The following is a 24,314-nucleotide window of genomic DNA, read 5'->3' as shown; positions in this document are numbered from 1 at the left end:
CATGCAGTGGAAGCTAACGAGCTGACGACAAACAAGACAGACGTCAGGCCGTTTCCATGTTACTGTCAAATGGCGCAGGGCAAAATGTTTCTAACGACCAGGAACCATTACTTCTTTTAAGTGTAATTTTCCCTGTGTGTTTTTTATTTTAATTAGCTAGGACGGAATGTGTAGTCACAGAGAGTCTGCTATCAGTATCACAGGCGAGACGGTGAAAGCCTCCGGCTGGAGCTAATAGTAGGTGACATAACGCCGAGTGTTGTTCATACTATCACAAGCACTATTTACTCGAATCCGGTTATTTTCTACAAACTTTACTTTCACTATTTGGCTTCTCATGACCAGGAAACACGCGCACTGATGTTCTCTTCGATCGCTTTTCTGTATAAACGCTACGATTCTTGTTAAAAGTTGTTAGGAATGTTAGCTACTGTAATGATAGAAGGAGTTAATGTGACTCTGAGCTCAAGTAGATTATTAAAGCAACAGAGTTTCCTGTTAACAATGCAATCACAGTCGAAACTCACAAGCTGTGTCACTTAGTAAAGTGTACATTAGTGGGAATGGTTTTGTGACTTCTGGTTGCGCTTTGACCTGGTGATGTCTGATGACTGGGATTGTTATTAAACTTGACTATAAATCTGGCAGGTATTCCTTGGAAACATTTATGTGGTATATATATAGGGTTGTGTCAGCAATTCTTCATACCTACGGTACTGCCAGATTGTATTCGAAGGCATTAAAGAGCATTCTTAACAGTTTAAAGTCTTTTTTTTTCAGGTGCGTTGCTTGTGTTAACCTACTATACCGTGTCCTATCAACTCGTCCTATCAACTCGTATCACTCTTTACAGTGTACAAGTGTTTGTCTCCTGTCTGCATATTGCAGGGATGTTAGGATTATTGTTTCATGTCCTAGACTTTTTTTGTACGTGTAAAAAAAAAAAAAGGTCAGAAATCCATTTAAAAGGAGCTTTGTTTACATATGTGGAAAAAAAACAGGATGAAAAAAGTTACTGCTCACCTCTCAAATGTACAGAGATAAAAAAAATAGTGATGTGTACAGCTGTAAATGTCACAGCCATGTAAAATGTCACCTACATTCCTGACCTTCGTAAGGAACATATACCTAGACTGGGACCTATATCAACAAATAGAACTCAATGCCAGCAGTGTTAAACGTCATTCCTTTGTCTGGTCCTTCTTCTTACTAATGCGTATGTGTGCAACTCACTTAAAATATACTTCAAACAGTAAGGAAACTATTGAAGAAAAACTACTTGATCTTGCTGTAACCTTGACCATGTTTGGTTTAATTCCAAAATCAATGATGTTTCTATATAAATACCTACAAGCATTAAAAGACTTATTCTTGAGATTTCATACTATTGAGAATCTCAGAAGGCCATGCGGACGGACGGACTGATGACAGGAATCTTAGAATGCTAGAAAATGGGCCTTGAGTTCCCAGTAAACAGGAGGAATGCTAAAGAGGAAAAACTATTTCAGGCATTTGACCTTGCTGTGACCTTGACCTTGTTTGGATTCATTCCAAAATCTAGTCAGTTCATTTATAAGTCCATATAAATCCTACAATCCATCAAACACTTGTTCTTATGATATTGCTTTAACAATAATATCAGACACATGCACAGATGGGTATACAGACAACCCAAAAAGTAATGCAGCAACACCTTTTTATTACTAGCTTATTCTTTATAATGGATCTATTAAGAATATTAGGCTTTGTCTTTGATCTTATTAGTCTCAGACAGATTTTTTTAATGTCATGTTATGTATTTCTCCTTTTTTCCACCTTCAATGTGTGTAAGAATCCTGTCTGGTAATTGTGGCTTGTATTGAGTATCAGAAAATGGTTAGGTGTGAATGACTACAGATTGCTGATATCATTTTTGATGCTTTTCTGCTTGGTCAGTTATTTCTTGGTTCAGTATGGTTTCCATTTCACTAAACACAATCTAAAGGATTTCTTGTCCAAGTATTTTTTTCTTTGACTGTGGCACTGAGAACTTTCCCCACACTATGTATTCATCTTTTCTGTGTTTGTCTGTGGAGGGTTCAACAACCAGTAAATTCTCTTTCATTACTTTAAGGCTTGTCATAACTCCCTCTCAGCACTTTTAGTTTCATTGTCCAGATATAGTTGTTTTATTTGTTTATTTGTCCTCCTCCGGGTCTTGTTCATCACACGTGCGTACACATAGTTTTGTGTGGAAACAAGGCAGAGAATGTAATTTGTGTTTCTATGCAGACAATCTAATCTGTTTAATGTTTCTTGTGTATGAGGATGTACACGCCTTAGTAGTAAAAAGGGTAATGGCAGGTAAACTGATGTTGATGATCTTTCATAACACTTCATAACACAATCATAATAAGCATATGAACTACTACACTCTTAAAGAAACATTGTTGACAATATATAGTGATCTGGAAACATTTTGTTATGCACATTAGTGTGACAATAGAATAGCTGCCATTTATCAGTGTTCATTGTGTACAGCTCTGAATATGCTTATGCCAATTTTCTAATGTGACATTGTGGTTCATGCACACAAATTGAAATCTGGTTCTTTGTTTACCTTGAAGAATGATACCCCTGGCCACAAATCAAGGTATGATGTTGATGCACGATTCTGTCCAGTATGGATCTTGAGTCAGTGTCCATTGATGTATAAGCTTCTATGTGCGAACACTACATTGATAAAGATGCCTCTTCCGCAACTCTAGTCCTTCTTTTTAGTAATTTGTTTGCCTGCATTTCCATTACCCCGACCCTGTTTGGATATTTTTCCAAAATCCCATCAGTTCATATGCTGGTTGCAATGATGATTTGTTATAAATCCTCCAAATATTCAGCTATTCATTCTTGAGTTTTTGCACTTAAATCAAGAATATCTAATCACAGACAGACATGGACAGAACAAAGGCAAAATCATACCTACCCAAAAAAAAAGGACTTTCTGAACAGGTACAGGTAAGTAACATCTTTGTATGACAAACCGAAAGCAAACTGTTGAACAACTTCGGCCATTTAACCTGGCTGTGGCATTGACCATGTTTTGATCAGTTCAAAAATCCAATCAGTTTATATGCTTTTTAACTAGGACAATTCAATGTAAATCCTGCAAACATTAAGCTTCATGTTTTGGACATACTATACTAATGAAACCTTAGATAGGTGGAATCTACACTGCCTCCTTCACATTGCAGAGGCATAAAAATCAGTAGGTCATCCAACAGTATTCTATCAGCAGGTCAGTCAGACATTAGTTTCTGAAGGCAGTCAATGGCAAGTGACACCATTTTTGAAGGTTTTCTCTGTTGTTGACCTTTTACTGGGAATCCAATGGATGCAGACTGTATAGCATATGGTTTCTCTTTTTGTGAATGTTTGCTAAAATCAGTTTAGTGCTGACAATTTTTGGACAAGATCACACATATGCTCTGTTCTGCTACCAACACACAGCATTCCATATTGTAACAGAATTTAGCCTATAGGTTGGACTATATATCTTTCCTTACATTTATTTCCTGTTGTAGGGCTGGTGTCTTATCTAAATTTCCATGTTTATGATTGTATTCTGACTCTAATCATATTCTCTGCCTGTTATCAATAATTGAAATGAGACTCTTTAGTGCAACCTTGAACCACATTTTGCGGCACACTTCTTACTCTTTAGAATCCCACCCTTATGACTCTTATAAACCCCACTTTCCCCCTTCAACACAAACACATGCACGCACGCACACACACACGCACACTTGCTTACTCCTTAGGTTGAGATAAAGCATACAACATGAGTATTGTCACAGGAATGGATGAGACATAGACATGGAGTTTCTATTCTGTTGTTTTTAGATGTTCTCCGTATGTGTTCTTGATGTGTGTCAGGTTTAAAAAGCTTCATGCAAAAGATCATGCAAATACATTGTTGAGAAGGGTAAGAACTTCAGCCTTACTAGTGCTTACGTAATATTCCTTCTCAACTGTGAACCAAAAACAGTCTATATGGCAAACGTTTGTTTTCACACTGTGGCCTTTCTTTGGTTTAGCGAGTTGCACTTGTGCTTGCAGTGGCATGTCTTTGAGCATTCAATTACAGATGATCTCTATGGGTCATGGAACTATGCCTAAGATACAGATGGAAAAACGAAAGCTCTCCTCAAGGATTTTCAAACGTTCATCAATAAGGCCAGACAGTGTGCTGTTTGAATGCACACTGTACAAGGTAAATCTTTTAAATGCGCCCTTCTATTTTTCCCATTTTCTATGCAAGTGCACAATAGGGTGTGTGTAGATCAGAATCCTAGCTGTTTGTATGTTTAAAGAAAGATTTCTATATTAACATTTTTTTCTTGCTCAATTCATTGAATCCGTAATATTATCAGCCAAGAAACAGTGTTTTTTGTACCAATTCATCTCTGTTAAAAGATTTCCTTTTTTTTAGAAAAGTTTTTAATTCTATCTGAGTTTGCAGACTTCTGTTTAAACCCTGCTATGAGAGCCTTCAGACTACTTGTCGTTTAAACCCTGCTATGAGAGCCTTCAGACTACCAATAATTAAGTGTGAAGTTTTGCTTTATAAAACAAAGAATTCTCACTAATGTCACCAGCAGTGAACCTATGTGCTAACAGCAATGCATGCCCACTCAATTTCTTTGATTCAAGTTGCAAGTCAAATTTTCCAACAGGTTTGATTTTTTTTCTCAAATTATGCTTCCAGTCTGAGAAAATATATCCTTGATTGTCTATTGATTGTAATAATTAAGAGAGGAACCTTCTCTATTTCTTTAGCTACTTACAGCTGACAATTGCTTTGCATGCAGGCATTTTGCCATTTCAGCAGTTGTGTGGCTTTTTGTCTTAGCCACTATCTTGGCTTTTTGATAGACTGAAGTTTGGATATTTAATCATGATTAGCTTTCGTTGTTTATGTTGATTGTTCAAATGAAGAAATAGTCTGCCACCTTGCTAGCTGGTGATGTTTGATTTGTTGTCAGATACTTTAGTATGTACAATTTGAAAGATCTCCCTGAAAAATAATTTGATAGCCACAGCAAAGTAGCTGGGAAACACTGGCACTGAATTCCATTGTTCATTATACGAACTGATATATGCTGTACATATAACATCTGATCTGCCTTTATGTTCGAGTTTTTTTTTTTCTTTTTTTCAGAAGGTATTCCTTTTTAGTGAAATGCCATAATCCATAACCCCCACTGAACTGAGACATTTTGCACTGGAATTTACAAGTATTTTATCCTTGTTTCCCTCCTGGATAAACCACAGACCTAACAATTATCCATGCCTCATTCGACAAGAAGACATCAAATTTCTGTCCTGAAATGTGTTAGCCAATCCATCCACTTATGTATGAATCTGTTAAGTAATAATCTCACCCTGTCTTGAGCCTCCATAAGTCTTGAGGGATTCTATTTGCAGGCAAAACCAGAAGAAACCCTTAATCCCAAGCCCCAAAACACTCAAAGGGTCATATGGTCCTATTGAGTACAGATCAGGTGCAGATAGTCCTGTTCTTTAAAGGTAAGCACAAGCTGTAATGAGACAGTGTTAGCTGACACCTTCTCCATAAACTAATGATCTTCCTTGGATATTTCAGGTTTTTCAGGTTTATCACAGTTTCTCAGATATGTACATTTTAGTCACTCGAAGGCTCCTTCCCTTTCTAATATTGCTAGCTAGTTTCTGAATATTCCATTCACATTCAATAACAAACAACATTTTCAGCTCAAAGGGTTGAACAACCTGTTAGAGTTCTATAGCGTTGGGTACTGTATATTTGATCCAGTGAACAGTCAAACATCTGAATTTAGTTCAGGAAGATAAGCGTCCTCAAACTCTGGCCAATCACTGTGTCAAAAGAACGTTTCAGTTGTTTGAGTTTGAAATAAACAAATTATTTAAACTCGTCTCTAGGACTGATTGCGAACAACTGCCCCCCACTTTTCTCTTATATTACATAGACTCATTTTCATTATTTGCTTTGCTTTTTTTGATATTTGCCCTAACATAACATTGCAGTGTTGTACAAAATAGTGACACCAACTCACTCTTTCTTGCTTTACAGTATTTTATTGCTGGCCTAACTTGTTTGATCATATCCAGAGCCTACAGAGTCTCTTTTAAAAATTCACTTCCTCATGCTAAGTTAGTAGGTCCCAGGATTAAAGGTATCATCAGTCTTAAACCCTGTTGGGTCATTAGTATAGTATGAATTACACTAAACAATGATTAAAGACAACTACTAATTTAAGAACTTGGTGTAGAGGTACAGTAAATATAAATGTCTACATACCTCTGTTAAAATGGCAGGTTTTTGTGATGTATTTCCAGCAGAAGATAAGTATAGACGTAGTATAAACAAAGTATAAGTTCAGTAAGGTTAATATAATTCTTTTCATACCTTTATTTTTTTACCATTTTTCTTTTATTTATTTTTTTCACTTGAAATTTGATTGCGATGCTACATTAAAAATGGGAAAAGTTCTGTAATGATTTATCGTCGTGTTATGTTTTATCTCAAAAATCTGCATTTTTTAACAGAAAATCATTGTCAACTATATCCACTGTAGGTTTGAGTTTGTGTTTTGAAGACTAAATTTGTTTCTGTTAGTTGTTCATACAACCAGGGGAAGTTAATTCCATTGCCTCTGTGTCAGGACAGTGAAGAGATTTGATGCATGTCTTCCTTGTTCTGTGAGATAGTTGGTCCAAATAAGCTGTGCTGGAGGGCTGTAGGAAGTGTGGTGCAGTGTGGGGTTTGATAAGAGTTGTGAGGTAGGTGGGTACTGATCCTATTTTGTCTTTCAAGGTGTTTTTAATCTGATGCAGCTACAAAAAGCCAGTGGAAGGAGCATAGAAATTAGGTATTTAGATTAGTTGCAGAGGTTGAGTTGTGTGTAGGGGCAGACTTGCCTGCAGTAAGTTGCTGTAATCCAGTCTCAAAAAGGCAAGGGACTGAACAGGTATCTGAGTGGCTTCTGTGGATAGAAAGTGCCAGATACTCCTAATGTTGTACAGGAAAAAAACAGCATGAGGAAGGCATTTTAATGATGTGAGGCAAGAACTGTTGGTTGTCCATGGTTACCCAAGGTTGTGTGCAGTGACCGATGCTGTGATCTCATGGTTGTCCAGGGAGATCACAAGATCTTGAAATGGGAATGTGTCTCCTGGGATATACAGTAGCTCAGTTTTGCTAGGATTAAATTTAAGATGATTTTCTGCCATTCATCATGAGATGTCTGCCAGATATGTTGAGATCTGTGCAAAAACATTTGTTGGTGTTGGATGGAGGGAGGATGAGGTGAGTGTCATCAGCATCGTAGTGGCATGAATACCAATGTGAGGAAAGACTGCACCAGGAGAGCATTTGCCACGAGGGACACCAGTGGGGGCCTGTGTGGAGTTCATGTAGATTCCTGTATGTCACTTGATATGAGCATCTTTACAGGTAGGAAGCAAACCACTGCCATGTTGTGTCATGAATCCCAAGACTCATAAGGATGTACACGAGAGTCTTGGGATTGAAACTATAGATTTTTCATTGTTTTTGCTGACCTGCAATTCCAGCCCATAATGTTGCGTAAAGGTTTGGAGTTTGCTATAGTAGAACAGTTCCAATAGCCACTCAGACCTATACCTATAGCTTTTTATGTGCTTCACATGCTTTAATAGAGAAAACAGAAACATGCTTTTTTTTTGTAGCGTTAGTTTTTGTCAAATGTTCAGAGTTGGCATATGATGTTATAACGTTTTCACCAATCACCATTTACAAGGCACCACAAATGAAGCAATAGGTTCTTCGCTAAATGTGGACTGCTCTTTAAATTGGCATTGGGCTTCTTGACTAGTTGTCACTGATTAGTTGCTTTGCATGTATGCCTCTTGCCATTAAAATATCAGATGATGAATCTGTTTTGCATTTAGAGTAAGTCAGACCCTTAAGCCATTACTGTCCCTAGACTTAACAGCCCAAATAACATCAGGGCTATGTATGTGGCAGTTTGTCATAATTTGAAATTGTGAAGACTGTTCAGAATGTAGATTGTGGTGTGTGTGTGTATGTGAGAGGGACAGAGAGATGGAAGAGAATGTGTGAAGTGTAATTTGACTGCACGTGGCTTCTCTTTTGCCTGCTGGTCTCCCCATTAGCCAGCACTGTAAGAGTGATATCCTACTCTTCTATTTATAGCCGCACACAGAGTTTGCAACTTGATCTCGAAGCCTGATAGCCCAAGTATGCCTTTCCAGCACACAAACTCAAAACCATTTAGGTCCCTCATTGTCCATTCTCATTCCAGCCACATCCAGGAGCTAACTTGTTTAAGCTTGGGGTATTGCGTCACAAGGGTTATTCGTGAAATGTGACACACTGTGCCTGAACTAGAATATTTCTCTGTTTAATATTTACCACAATTGAACATAATTTAAATGCAGAGTGCATGAAAGCAAAAGGTCAAGTTTAATTTTTGTTGTTTGCATGATACATGTGAATCTATACAATGGGTATAAAAAAATGCAGACTTCTGTTAAACTTACAGGTTTTTAGTTATGTGTGTAAATTAACCCAAGATCAATAACGTATGATCTTTTTGCAATTTTAACATGATATAGTTACCATCATTCATGTGAAAAACAAACAGAAATGTTTTAGTGGAATAAAGGAAAAAGAAAAAAGTTATACCCTTAATAAGCAAGTATGCAACACTCTTAAAGGTAGGGTCTCCGTTGTTTGAAAGCTAATGTTGACATTTGAAATCACCAAAACAAACATGCCCCTAACCCAAATGGGTCTCACCCCTGTTTTGATAGCACTGAACACTCTCTCCGCCCATATTGACAAGACACGCCCCTTTCTGCTCTTTGGCTACACGTTAGTTTTGTTTTTGTTTTGTTTGGCAGCCCAAAGCAGTTTTCTGAAGCATTTCTCAAACAACAGAGACCCCACCTTTAACTAATACTTTGTTAAAGCAGCATTTTGCATATGATACTGTACTCAGTTTTTTGGGTAAAAGTCTACCAAATTAGACATTTAGCAATATTATTCCACTATTCCTTTCTAAAATGCTTCAGATCTTTTAAATTGCAAGGGAGTCTCCTGTGCACAGCCCAGTTTCAGTAATTGCACAGGTTCAAATCTTGTGCTATTCTGAAACATTGATCATCTTCTCCTGAAGACATGCATTAATTGTCCTAACAAGGGAATGTGCCAGAATAGTTTGGTATATGGAGATGTCCAGGCAAATTGAAGAGAAGCACCCTCACTGCATGATGCTTCCACCATCATACTTTCCTGTGGATATAGTGTTCTTTGGGTGATAAGTTGTCTTGTTTTGCACCAAACGTATCTTTTAGACTTATCTTAATCTCAGCAGATCATAATATATTTGGACTTGTGCTGTGACCACCTTTAGGTGGACTTTGATTTATTTCTGTCTAGAACCCCTAACTTGAATCCCAGACATGCAAAGAAAATTGTACTGAAGGATTGAGTCATTTTTTCTATTGGTGGGATATCCTGTTCTAGGTATTGTCACTGTGGTGCTGATTTTTTTTCGCTTATTGACGATAGCCTTCACAGTGTTTTCATCAATGACATACCATACTTCCTTTGGAAGCGGAGGTAAAGAAAATCTTACAGAAACCTGTGTGGCTTTGGACACTGAAAAAACACTGGTCTTTGCTATGAGATTTTTAGAATAAAGTTATGCCTGTTATTATATGCTAATATTTGTGTGACTTGAGTTGACTTGTGCATACCCATAATCATTTTATCCTAGATAGTCAAATTTGACCAGAAAATGCAAGAGGAATTAGAGAACACATGGCAGTATTACAGCTTGTGTACTTCAGTCATGTGACTGTAAGTCATTTTATCCTCTGAATGGTTTATGACCTTTGTCCATTGTAAAAGGTGAATCAGAGCCAGTCTGCATTAATCCCTGTAAGTTGATATCAGGTTTGTGTCAGGTCCTACAGACCCCTTGAGAATCAACCCTAAAATCATTCTTACATTTTTTTTCTTGATTTTACCAGACTAATTGAGTAAAATAATAAGATTAATTCTCCTGATATGCCGGAATAAGGTTCAGCACTTATTCCAAGTTCAGTGTTGCATGGGTGTTGTGAATAGTGTGTGTCCCTGTTTCTCATGTATCACAGTGACCATGATTTTAAACTTTTAATTTCAGCACTTCTGCCTCCCACATACATTATCTCACAGAAGTGATTACACCCCTAACATTTTTGTAGATATTTTATTATATCTTTTCATGTGACAACACTGAAGAAATGACACTTTAATACAATGTAAAGTAGTGAGTGTACAACTTGTATAACAGTGTAAATTTGCTGTTCCCTCAAAATAACCCTTAATATCTAAACCGCTAGCCACAAAAGTGAGTTCACACCTAAGTGAAAATGTCCAAATTGCGCCCAATTAGCCATTCTCTGTCCCCGGTGTCATGTGACTTGTTAGTGTTACAAGGTCTCAGGTGTGAACGGGAACAGGTGTGTTAAATTTGGTGTTATCGCTCTCACTCACTCATACTGGTCACTGGAAGTTCAGCATGGCACCTCATGGCAAAGAACTCTCTACATAAAGATGGCATAGGCTATAAGAAGATTGTCAAGACCCTGAAACTGAGGTGAAGCATGGTGGCCAAGAAAATACAGCAGTTTAACAGGACAGGTTCCATTCAGAACAGGCCTCGCCATGGTCGACCAAAGTCGTCGACAAAAGTGCATGTGGTCAGCGTCATGTCCAGAGGTTGTGTTTGGGAAATAGACGTATGAATGCTGCTAGTATTGCTGCAGAGGTTGAAGGGGTGGGGGGTCAGCCTGTCAGTGCTCAGACCGTACGCCACACACTGCATCAAATTGGCCTGCATGGCTATTGTCCCAGAAGGAAGCCTCTTCTAAAGATGATGCACAAGAAAGCCTGCAAACAGTTTGCTGGAGACAAGAAGTCATTGATTACTGGAACCATGTCCAGTGGTCTGATGAGACCAAGATAAACCTATTTGGTTCAGATGGTGTCAAGCGTGTGTGCTGGCAACCAGGTGAGGAGTACAAAGACAAGTGTGTCTTGCCTACAGTTAAGCATGGACGCCAAGAATGACAACATGTACTGTGACATACTAAAGCAGAGCATAATCCCTTTTTTTTGGAGACTGAACAAAGTGTTTACATTATAGCAAAGTGTTGTCACATGAAATATATAATAAAATATTCACAAAAATGTGAGGGGTGTACTCACTTCTGTGAGATACTGTATGTATTGGAACCTTTGTAAAGTAAAGTAACGTACAATTTCCAGTTTTCAGTTGGAATGTACTGTACTATGTATCAGGATTCCACTCTGCTGACTTTCTTGCTAAGTAATTAACAGAAAGTATTAGAAACTATGAAAGAATAACGTGATACAGAATAGTCTTCCTTCAGATGTCCAAAGACCAGGAACCAGTTGATACATAATGAAAGCATGGCTAAACTAGGAACAATTACTGACATACCCATGCACACCACAAATGAGGTTAATAGAATATAGCCCAAAGAACACATATTTCATACATATAAAACATTTCATGACAAGCCTCATAACCAGAGATCTACTATCTGTCTGTTCTCTTCTGTCTGCTGCTGAAACTTATTAATGCCACCAAACAGACCGATTTGCAGAATCTTTGTTTCCCATAGAGCATGTTGACAATTGTTTTAGCTGGCTTAAATGGCAATGTAGTTTTCCATTTTATTAATCTTAAAAAATGCATGCTACAATGGTTCAAGAGAAATCGTAGACAATTAGAATAAACTATTTATTGATTGATTCAGTGATTTAAAATGTATAAAATCCCATTGTATGCAATTGCGTGTTTTTAGTGTGACATTTAGTGGGAATGAACTGAAGATTTATTCTACTAATTCCTATACTTTTGAAAATTCCTTTCTGCTCAGTGTTAAAATAAGCATCCTATCATTGATACACTAACATATATAAAATGTTATTTTAGCTAGTTTAAAAATAAGCATTAAACTTCTTAATTTGAAAATCTTTACATTCAGAGTGCTTTGTCTCCTGCCTTTCTTTGCTGTGGCTGTAATTTCTACTTTTTTACTTGGGTCTGGTTGGCCATCAGCCCAGAATACATTGGAAGAGATACAACCCTTGACCCTCCTTCACTTCACAAAGCAAAGTAAGCCTGGTACTTCCCTGTCCCAGGGAGAGAGAGAGGGAGTAGAGACAAGTAGAAGGCACTTAACACAGTGTGCTCACATGCTGACTACTGTGGCCATGACAATCTGTGCTGTCCCTGTGCAGTTTGCTCTCTACCCCTCTCTGTCTCTCTCTATTTCAGACACTCTCTCTGTCATGGCTTACAAAGGTCACATGATGCTTGCACTGACAAATTTTGTTCCAAGATGAGAGCATACACACCAAACCCACATATTCTGTATATACTGTATGCTGCAATCTTACACTTTATACTTTCATTCTTGCTTGATTTAATATGTATGTTATTAACAGTAGACAGTACCAATAAAATTTCCATACTACATTTTAAATATATGATGGAAGTTAGAGTTACAGTTCATCCAGAAATTATTCACAGCACTTCACGTTTTCTCCACATTTGGTTATGTTACTACCTTATTTCAAAATGGATTAAATTAATTATTTTCTTCAAAATTCTACAAACAATTCTACAAGAAGTTTGTTTGAAATCTTTGCAAATGTATTAAAAATGTACATGTACATAAGTATCACATGTACATAAGTATTCACAGCTTTTTCTCAATACTTTGTTGAATCACCTTTGGCAGCATTTACAGCCTCAAGTCTTTTTGAGTATGATGCTATAAATTTGGCACACCTAATTTTAGGCAGTTTCTCCTATTCGTCTTTGCAGGACCTCTCAAGCTCCATCATGCAGGATGGGGATTGTCAGTGTGCAGACATTTTCAGATCTCTCCAGAGATGTTCAATGGGGTTTAAGTCTGGGATCTGGCTGGGCCCCTCAAGGACATTCACAGATTTGTTCTGTAGCTACTCTTTTGTTATCTTGGCTGTGTGTTTAGGGTCATTGCCTGTTGGAAGATGAACCTTCACCCCAGTTTGAGTTCCAGAATGATTGGGAGCTTTTTTTCAAGGATTTCTCTGTGCATTGCTGCATTCATCTTTGCCTCCATCCAGACTAGTCTCCCAGTTCCTGCCTCTGAAAAACATCCCCACAGCATGATTCTGCCACCAACCATTCTTCACTGTAGGTGGTATTGGCCAAGTGATGAGCGGTGCCTGGTTCCCTCTAGACATGTCTCTTGCTATTCAGGCTAAAGAGAGAATTTTTTTTCTCATGGTCTAAGAGTCCTTTCAGGTGCCTTTTGAGAACTCCAGGTGGGCCATCATGTGCTTTTTGCTGAGGAGTGGCTTCCAACTGGCCACTCTACCATACAGGCCCGATTGGTGGAGTGCTGAAGAGATGTTGTTCTTCTGGAAGGTACTTTTCTCTCCACAGAGAAATGTTGGAGCTCTGTCAGAGTAACCATTGGTTCTTGGTTACCTCCCTGACTAAGGCCCTTCTCCCCAGATCGCTCATTTTTCGCCGGGGCAGCCCACTCTATATAGAATACTTTTCCCATTACCGGATGATAAAAGCCACTGTGGGACCTTCAATGCTGCAGATGTTTTTTCTCTCCCCTTCCCCAGATCTGTGCCTCGATGCGATCCTGTCTCAGAGGTCTACAGACAACTCCTTGGGTTGGCTTATGCTCTGACGTGCACTATTAACTGTGGGACCTTATATAGACAGGTGTGTCTCTTTCCAAAACATGTCCAATCAACTGAATCTACCACAGGTGGAGTCCAATCAAGTTGTAGAACCATCTCAAAGATGATCAGTGGAAACAGGATGCACCTGAACTCAGTTTTGAGCGTCATGGCAAAGGCTGTGAATACTTATGTACATTTTATATATATATGTATGTGTGTGTGTGTGTGTATGTATGTATGTGTGTGTATGTATATATATGTGTGTGTCTGTGTGTGTGTGTTTTTTTTTTAATAAATTTGCAAAGATTTCAAACCAACTTCTTTTATGTTCACATTATAGGGTATTGTTTGTAGGATTTTTAAGAAAATAATGAATTTAATCCATTTTGGAATAAGGCTGTAACATAACAAAATGTGGGAAAAGTGAAGCACTGTGAATACTTTCCAGATGCAATGTATCTCTGGCTCCTTTTTATTGTATTTTCTCTGCTTATGGCTGTTTGTGTTCTTATTTTTTCTTCTTTCTCTGTGTTTAAAAGTTAACATTTTTTCTCTGCCTGCCTGAGTTTTTGAGCTGTTACTACACTGTGGCTGTGGTTGCCTCTGATTTTAAAAAATTGTGCAGCTTGAAATTTTCTCCCCATGGTTGTCTAGACCTTTTTGTTCTCTTTCCTTCACTGTCAGGTTCTTTTTCTGCTTGAACTTGAGCTCAAGTCCGTGACATAATTTGTTGCCATGGCAACCTAGCTCATAACACTCAATAATATGATATTGACAACGATGACACTGCTCAGCAAAATAACTAACACTGTCATGTTAAGTCACTCGTACAGTTGATGTCTTGCTGTTTCTGGCTGTTGGTGGCATGATAAAGAACAGGGAACAGTAATCAGGCAACCATCAGTTAAATACACTAAAAACACTGAAATTGTAAATGCAGTTTAATTTATGTTATGCATGAAGTCTGTTTTCTAAGGAGAACAAGAGGACACAAAACACAGCTTTGATTGATTATTTAATTTAAGGAAGGAAAAATGTTGCAACATCACCCACTGGGGTTACAATTACCAAGCATGTCCCATCATTTACCAAATTTTAAAAGCATAGCCATAAAAGTGCTACTTTTACAGCAGAAATTCCCTCAGCATGTACTCATTTAGCACTAATGCCTGTGGCAGAACTGTGCACTACACTGTTTATGAATGCAGAAGCATATGTACTAGAATTTCACATTTTCATCTGGGATAGTGTACAATAGCAGCAGTTGCAGCTTGCAATCAGAGAAATCTCCATAAATGAACAAATAATGAATGCAAAATGTCTACTTGAGGTTTCGTTTCCAATAGAAGTGCATGTGCAAAAGAAATGTCTTTGTGCCTGTAATAAGGGCGAGCATTTAAGAAGCAGCACCATCATCTGTTGTTTTTGGTTTAAATCAATCAACATACAGACGTAGTCGCTTGTTAAAACACCACAGATTGCTGTCTTGAGAAGTAAAATAAACATTAGCAAGCATTTCATATTGTATTTGGGGATGGATATCAGTCCCTGTTAAGTGTAAGTTGATTTTACTGTGGATCGACTCAACCAGATGCTATGACAAATGGAACAAACATATTAGCCAGGTTTCATCCTCTGGAAAAAAAATCATATCATATCCAGCTTTAGAAATGAGGCCCAATATGTTCTTGCAATAAGGCGTTTTTTGTTTCATCAACTTAGAAATGTTTTGACTAGTGTATTTGCTGACTTGCTAGTGTTCCCAGTGTTTAGTAATCTACAATGTTCATTTTAAGATCAGTATGCGGGGCTGTGAGCGGACTGCATGAATATCTCTAATATGGTAATCTCTAAACCAAATATGGCAGAGGACCAGCCCTGCTACTTTATCTCCGTTTCAAGACAGATCTTTGTTCAGCCCGGTCCTGTCAAAACTACACCTAACTGAAACCAATCACAGCTTGCAAACGACAGCACTCATTTACAGGCTGCTTTACTTTACCTCACAGATCATCAAGCAAAATATAATGTAAGACAAAGTAATTCTAAGTAAACATAGGACAATTTTTAGTAAGGAAAGGAAATTTATCCACCAGTAGGCCTTGTTTGACAAATTAATTGCACCATCTTTACTCAATTAACCAATGTAACCAAATGTCTTTGTTAATTGGGTTTAATTAGAGTAGACACTGTGATTACTGATTACCAACACTACAAGGTAGTGAAATATATAATTTTAGAAAGGGTTACAAAGCCATTTTAAGGCAATGAGAGCCACAATGAGAGCTATTATCTCCAAATGGAGATAATTAGGACAGTGGTAAATCGTGCCAGAAGTGGCCAAATTCCCAAAGAGTACAGTGAGGTTACAAGGTGTTACAAAAGAATCCTGAACTGCAGGACTTGGTTGCTTCAGATGAGTTTAGTATTCATCATTCCATCAATACAAAGCGACTGGGTGAAAACGGTATCCCAAGGAAAAAAACATAAAAGCTTGTCTAACATTTGCCAAAAAGCATCTTGATAACCCCCAAGTCTTTTTAGATAATGTTCTGTAGATTGGTGAATCGATAGTGGAACATTTTGGAGAATCAGTACCAGAACATACTGAAGGAGAATGTCTAGTCATCAGTCTGAGATCTGACGCTCAAGCACAGTTGGGTTATGCAGCAATTTGAAGCACAAGTAAATGTGCACTTCTCTTTAAATGTACTTGTTAGTATATCAGAACTAAACTGTAATCTGATATCTCTAAATATCCATTAAAGACTTAATCAGATGTCAGCCTTTTCTTTTCGTTTAATGTCATTGCTGTCTTAAAGAAACTATAAAGATGTTATGGAAATGTTCTTCATACTCTTGCCAATATATTGTATTTTTCAGTCCTCCTCAGTTTTGAAATACATTTACAGCATTTCTCATTTTCAAAACCACTTTTAAGCTGATTCATAGCTTTTTTTGTCAGTTCATTCACAAGAATAATTGACTGTTCATGTGTTCATTTTCTGCATGTCTGATTTTAGTCTCAGTGTCATTCTTTGTCATCATTTACATATTATATTGACAGCTGTTATTGTAGCCATAGCTTAATAGCTTTGTTGTTCTGAGGACTGTTCAACATTCGGTACAAAATTATTTACTTTATTAAAGTATCAACTCTCATAGGGTGGCACAAAAACACAGAAAACAACTCATTTAAATACAACTCAACTGTCATTTGAGAGAATAAATAGGAACCTGTGGTGTATATGTGGGACCTGGGAACCTGGGAATACCTTTGTGCCACTTATTCTGACATGCTGGTATTGAAGAACAACTAATGACAATTCCTTGCTATCTTTCCCGCTACTTTTTCTGCACATGGCTGTGGGTGCTCTCTGCAAATCTATCTCCTGATTGTTTTTTCTGACAAATCTCTCAAGATGTAAAAGTGGTGACGCAAAAACCAAGACAAAAACACTCACCAAGAACACAGTTGTAATATTTCAGTTCTAACAGTATGCCTTTTTTACCCACAGTACCATGAAACACAAAGAGAGTTGTTATCAGAATGGACTATGTGTGTCCTGTACTAGTTTTTCTGAAAAGGTTTGCGTGTTCATAATATAACCTGTCAGATTTAGTTTAGTTTCTGCACCTCAGGTTCATGTTGAAAAAAGAGAGGATTTCTGTGCTGAACAGCTAACCTCTGGCCCTCACTTTCTTTGTTTCTCTTTCTCTATCATTCACTTGTCAAACTTTTTGATCGTGAGCTCAGCACACTTTAGGGTGACGGTTGGTATTTTTCCTTTGTATCTTTTTTAACCCTCTGCTTCCAAGGCAGATCCAGTGACTATCTACATAACAGTAGTCTGCAGTTAGTTGCAAAAAAAAAAAAACATTCATCCATCCTTTTTCTGTATTACTTGTGCTACAAAAAAAGGGTCACAGAGAATTTGGAGTCTATCCCCCAAAAAAACTGAATTCTAGAAAAAAAAAAAAGGTGCCCTTATTTCCCATTGGCCTAGATGTACTCATGGACTTTTTATGAGCTTATTAACAGTGGACCCCTCGGTGTGTCCAACATCTCACCTTATTTACATGTTACTCCCTTCATGCAGCAACAGGCCAAAGGCTAGCTAGCCACAACAGACCTATGATCTGCTGTGTTAAATTGGCAGGGGTGGGTGTGTGTCATAGTCAGACATACTCTCAGGATGTCAACTAGACATATATATTGCATTTTATTATGCTAGAAACAGAATAAGATATGTTACCATGTGTGACCGCTTAAATATGAATGTGCTTAAATGTGTGAATGTTAAAGCTGCATGGATATTTGGATCTTCATTCTTCAAAGTATTATGGATTTCATCTGGGCAACAATCTCCATTTAATACAACTTAAATTTACTGTCTACAGCCATTCACAAATGGTCTTAATTATCCACCATTTGTATAGAATCTGTCTGACTATAGATTTGTGTAGTCCAAACTCTTTAGAGATGGGTTTGTAACCTTTTCCAGCCTAATGAGCAACATAATTTTTTTTTATGAAGTCCTCAGAAATCTCAGAATCCTCTATTTTGAACATTGTACAGTATATTATTACAGAAAGCACACTGGTAAGCAGTGTTGTATAAACTACTTGAAAGTAATACTTGAGTAAAAGTACAAGTATCGTACTAGAAAAAGACTTTGGTAGAAGTGAAAGTTACCTTTTAGAATATTACTCAAGTAAAAGTCTTAAAGTATGTGATATATACTGTACTTAAGTATCAAAAGTAATTTTTCTGATATTTAATGTACTTAAGTATTTGAAGTAAAAGTAAAAAGTAAAATTTCAGTGATTTTCGGTAGGCATAAGAGCAGGGGCGGTTCTAGGATTTCATCTTTAGGGGGTTTAGCCCTCAGGGAGAATTTAAAACAAGAAGAGTTTTATATTATATGACTACATAGTAAGCCAAATGTTATGCTATTATTAAATGGCAAAAGTGGACACCAAAAGTTTATGCATGATGCCAGTCTTGAATCAGATCAGTTCATGTATGTGTGCATTCTCTACGAACAGTGTGTCCAATAAATGCAGTCATTAATAAAAGCAGTCATTAATAAAACAATATTCACCAGACAAACACCAAATCAATAAATGTTATTTTTATTTATTATTGAATGGATTGTTTGCATTAATATTTTGTTTGTGCTATCAACTCTGGTAATAAGAATAGTGACATTTCACTGCTTTTGTTTGCCGTCTTTGCGGCTTTCCGCCGATTAACGTTATAGATAAATGCCTCCAGCTCTGACTGCGCGTGCACGCTGCGCGTGCCTGTGCTTCTCCGTAGAGCGTGCGGAGCGTAATGCAATCTAGGAGCAGTGATTCGCCAAACCTCCCTTATTGCAGTCGCACACATTTCTTCTGATTTTATTTTGTAGTAACGAGTAACGAAGATGCTTAGTGGAAATATAACGGAGTAAAATTATACATTTTATCTAGGAAATGTAGTGGAGTAAAAGTGAAAGTTGACATAAATTTAAATAGCAAAGTAAAGTACAGTTACCTGAAATTTCTATTTGTACTCCGTTACATTACAACACTGCTGGTAAGCGCTATTTTGTGTATTGGACCTTGAGTGTTTTGTCTCACACTGTTTGCACTAGGTTGCACACGATGCACTCTATGTGGCTAGGACAACTCACCTTAAGTCCTTACCTCTGTGTAGTTTATGTAGATCTATGTGGCATCATATGTAGTTTATGTTTTATGTAGCATCATGGTCCTGGAGAAAAGTTGTTTCACTTCACTATGTACTGCGTCAGCTACATAACAGTTAAAATAACAATAAAAGTATTTTGACACTTGATTTGACATGACTTTTATTGGAACATTTTCCTAAATAAAAAACAATCACCAAGTATAAAATATTTGTCTGATTTGTTTGTTTGGGTTCATTTTGTCTGCTTTTAAGACTCTGCTTTTAAAATCTGATGGTCCAGGTCATATGTTTGCAGAAACATCGAAGATTTCTAAAAGGTTCACAAACTTTCAAGCAACACTGTACCTACACAATCTACATTTTTTGGGTATTGCTTTAGATTGCTTTGGCACTCCTGTGGGTGGTTAGTTATTGACTAATTACTACTGCGCCCACCATGACAGGCAGTGTGAGGGATGGTATGACTGATAATAATGAGAAAAATAGAGATCAAATAGATGAGTAAAAATGTGTAATAATGATTAAGAAATACTGACGAAAAGGTTGAATAAAATAAAAAGGTGGCTGTTGAAGATGGAGAAGTTGTGCCTGAAAGATACAGAGATGATTGTGTGTGCGTGTGTGTGTGTGCTTGAGGGACAGAAAGAGAAACACGTGGTGTGAGTGGAGGTGTTTTTGAGGTCATCACCCTGAAATGGCACTGTGACGGAAAGCTGTGTGGGATTTTCTCAGCGTCGTCAACTGAGGTCTTTTGTCTTACTGGAAGATGTGTGTGGGGGTGTGTGTGTGTGTATCTGCCTGTCTGTCTGTCTGTCTGTCTGTCTTAGTATCTGTATGTGTGCGTGAGTGTGTGAGTACGTGCGTGCGTGTGTGTGTGTGTGATATCTGTTTCTTGTGCAACAGGTGTGGAAATGACTTGTTAAGGCCTGTATGCACAGAAAGAAATGTACTGAGTTGAGTAGCTGTGTTCTCACAAGCCTCACTAATGCCTAGGTTTCATAGTCTCAAAGGCACATTCTCTCACAAGTTTAAGCTCAGAGACACACCCATTTTCTGTTGAAGATGCTCTCTTTCATTCACATGGACACAGAAGATGCACAGATGCAAACAGTTTATGTTCAGTCAGCTAGTAGGCCTCGCTGGGTTATGTGACGGTCAGCATTAGAAGCAACTTGACAAAATTCGTAGTTGGATGTACTTTTTCCCATACAGAAACATATTCTTATGTCAGCCCTTTTGCTGCTCGCTGCTAAACTCCGGCCCCATTCACACTTAGTAGTAACATCAGTCTCAGGCAATTGGATCACAAATAAACAGCATAAAATACAGATGTGAACATCAGAGAATATCTGGATTGCATGTGTAATGTGAACAGCAATGCATAATGGTGTGGCGTTTATAACACCAGAAGACTGCCTAGTCACCATTTGAGCTGCCCACTGACATTGTTATTACTAGTGCATGTTTTTTTTTTTTTTTTGTCCACAGGTTAATTTTTCCCATCTGTGGCAAACTTGTTTTGCATACATTATTCATGAAGTGAATTCAGATGGAATGAAGTGGTGTGTGTGTGTGTGTGTGTGTGTGTGTGTGTGTGTGTGTGTGTGTGTGTGTGTGTGTGTGTGTAAAACTGATTAGATGCCTGCAAATATTAGCTTAATTTGATGGGTATTGGTTAAGATTAGGGTTAGGCTTGACATTATAGTTACTAAAAAATACCTACCAAAGATGGTTACTGTGTGAGTGTATGATCTCTATTGAATTTTGTGTGGCAGAATGACTGTATGACCAAAATAGGGGTGTGTGTGTGTGTGTGTCCTCAATTGCCTGTATATCTGTATTAACTTGTAGAGAATAGCTAGTTTATTTGTCTGCCCAAACCTTCTTATATAACATTTTATATTGTTCTATTTCATAATCAGATTTAAAAGGAAGACAGAGCTGGCACCAAATAACATAATAGTGTTGAGGAATGTAAGTTTTGTGGTTTTCAAATTGTGAGTCATATGAAAACTTTATAATAAGGGAAACTTCACTTCTAGGCAACAGTCTCCGCCCCTTTTTTAAAGTAGCAGATAAATACATAAACACGCTCCTTCCTGCCCTTTCTTAACTGCTTTCTCCTTTGACCCTCATATTCAGAATGAAATGTACAATTTTGTAACATATTTGGGGTTTTTTTAACCTTTCCTGTGTATTTGTGTTACAGAACAGTGTGTGTTCAGTGAGGAGATCTGAAGCCAGAAATGCACCAGTGCTGCAGGCCTTCTTTAAAGTGAGGTGAGACAAAAGTTGTAATACCATCATCTTTCTTATTTGGAAGCCTCAGATTATCAGCTTCCTTCTATTAGTCACACTGTGGTTCAAAAAATTCAACAACAAACCCAAGAGGCAAATACACTTATTATTATTAGAAAACATTTCTTTCTTTCTTTCTTTCTTTCTTTCTTTCTTTCAACCTTTAGGTCTTTCTTTCTTTCAACTTTTAGGTCTTTCTTTCAACCTTCATGTCTTTCAACCTTTCTTTCAATTTTCATCCTTTTTCTTCTTCTTTTCAACTTTCAACTCTATCAGGGACATTGTGTCAGTGACATTGACCTTTGAATTGATTAAGGGCGGTGTGAAAAAATAATTCCAAAAGGAAAAACAAAAAGTATTGTATTGAAATAAATGTACACATACATGTACTTGTTTACTCTCGAACCCTCCTTTTCACTCTATTTACAGTGCAAGACTCACTAATAGACAGACACACAACTTATTTCTGTAACCTCATCCCCTTGAATTTCTCTACATCATCAGCCAATCAAATGCACCCTGAAAATAAACTGACCAATCATGGGAAGCAAGTGACCACTGGTGCCCAGTCACAGATCCCTAATGTGAATCAGCAGGAACAGCAAGGACCTGCAAGCAACCAAGGGTCAAAGGGCACTGGGCCAGGGAACCATGGAGTGAAAACCAATCAGATATCTCCTGGGCTGAAAAGTGTTGGTGGGATGATGAAGACCAAATCTAAAAGGGAGAGAAGTATCTCTGTGGATGCTGCAGAACAAAAAGACACGCTTGCACCAGTGCTGGAGACAGATGCTAAAGGTATGTCTGGCACTGGACATATGCATACAGACTCACAGATTCCTTACTCCAGTGCTGGAAGGGAATGCATAATATATAGTCATGAATCTGAATGATTTGTGGCTTATTAGTTTAACCTCACAGTGAAATGTGAAAACATTTGTCTAACTTTAATTTGAACCAAAAGAACACTATGAAGAAATACCTTATCAAACCCATGTGTCACAATTACTGACCAAAAATACATATGAATAAAATTTTATGGAAACAGGTTCTCATTTCTTGTTTACCTTTTCTCACCTGAGGGTTTAGGACCTCTTATGAGGTCATCGATTACATCCGGATTTACTGAGGTGTACAGGTGACACAGAGGCTAAAGTTCAATAGTCATGTATGTGCATGGAGAACATTTATGAAATTAGACAAAGGTTTGTTGAAATCCACATAATAAAATAGCTACTAGGTCACCTGATTTACAAATGGTTATTAAATACTAAAACTAACTTTGCCAGTTTTAATGTTCTAAACTTCTCATGATACCTTCAAACAACTGAATGGTCTGTTGTCCATACTAGTCTTGTGGCAGTTAATTGTTGACATAATACATACTTTTAAAAGTAAGTTTTTAATTTTATGTCAACAATCGTCACTCCTTTGTTTAGAGAGAAACTCTTATCAGTGCTCATCAGTGCATTTAACGTTGCTGTACAATGCACAACTGGTGCGAAACATTTTACTGATTGATTTCTAAACCTAACAGACAGTAATGTTTTTGCTTTTATGTCAGCAACAGCTTGTGACCATAGATTTGGTTGGGGAAGGATAACAACAGGCTCAAACAAGATTAAGTGAAGAGGCTTATGCTATTGGCTACTTGTGATTTGTTTTTTATTTTGAATGTTTTTATTAAACCTGTAGTAGGCAGCTGAGATTTAACAATCTAAAGATATACAGCATTCAGTCTGGCAGTTTTAGGTGTACCTTTGTTTAGTTATGTTTAAAGTAGCATCATAACCAGGGTTTAAATGTTTCAGTAAAATTTCAGTGAAACATGAAACTAGTCTAATATATTTGCTTATTGAAATATTACGTATATGAATTACATATTTCTATTTAATGGTTATTATCCACTCTATAACCCCCTTTTCCTATTTCAATTTGTTCTGTAAATCTTCTGTTAAAGAAATGATTCTGTACCTCCTAGATATGTCCTGCACTTATGCTTTGCCTTGTTTGTGGAAATTTGTTAGATTTAAGTCCACTTATTTGCTGTAATAAAAAGATCTTTTGTTCACAAAGTATATTAAAGAAGCTCAATCTGGCAGTCCTGGCATTTATGAACAGAGGGAATCTATGCCCTATTGGGCCCCTATTTTGTTTGGTGTTGTTCCCATGAAGACTAGGTGCAATAATAACCAATCAATGGAACATCTTCTTATATTTGTCAGCATAATAGCATCACAATAGAGAAATTTAAATTAAAAATCATTGGTCACTCATTTTTTTTACAAGTAGTTCAGTTGAATTTAAAATGTATGGAGCCGTAAATGTTGAATGTGACCTGTGTCATTTTTAATTCTCTACAACTACATAAAATACGAAGGCTGGCATTTGAACAGAAACTCACATTGCCACTGCTACTCCACACACATGCAAGTTACCAACACTTAAGGTGAGGTTGGTTTAAAAAGAAGAATAATCCTTAGGAAAGAATCTAACCCACACTGTTAACTA

The 24,314-nt window shown here is 37.4% G+C and overlaps 1 protein-coding gene across 12 annotated transcripts in view; it reads left to right on the top strand.

The window, feature by feature from the left end:
* The window catches only part of bcl9l (bcl9 like), a 34,923-nt gene that overhangs the window by 544 nt on the left and 10,065 nt on the right, over window positions 1-24,314 (top strand). For 5 of the 12 annotated variants that reach the window (XM_060877662.1, XM_060877661.1, XM_060877663.1 and 2 more), the window contains exons 2-3: window positions 21,715-21,785; window positions 22,233-22,601. In XM_060877662.1, the coding sequence (XP_060733645.1) occupies window positions 22,316-22,601 (286 nt within the window). In that variant the 5' untranslated portion in view covers window positions 21,715-21,785; window positions 22,233-22,315. Of the gene's footprint in view, window positions 1-145; window positions 238-21,427; window positions 21,480-21,714; window positions 21,786-22,232; window positions 22,602-24,314 lie in introns of those variants that run through there. The other 7 variants (XM_060877659.1, XM_060877660.1, XM_060877653.1 and 4 more) reach the window with 4 other exon arrangements.

The sequence above is a fragment of the Tachysurus vachellii genome, chromosome 9, assembly GCF_030014155.1.
Source record: "Tachysurus vachellii isolate PV-2020 chromosome 9, HZAU_Pvac_v1, whole genome shotgun sequence".
In the NCBI taxonomy this organism is placed as follows: Eukaryota; Metazoa; Chordata; class Actinopteri; order Siluriformes; family Bagridae; genus Tachysurus; species Tachysurus vachellii.
Note: the sequence above shows the minus strand (reverse complement) of the source record. Positions and strands in the feature narration are given on the sequence as shown.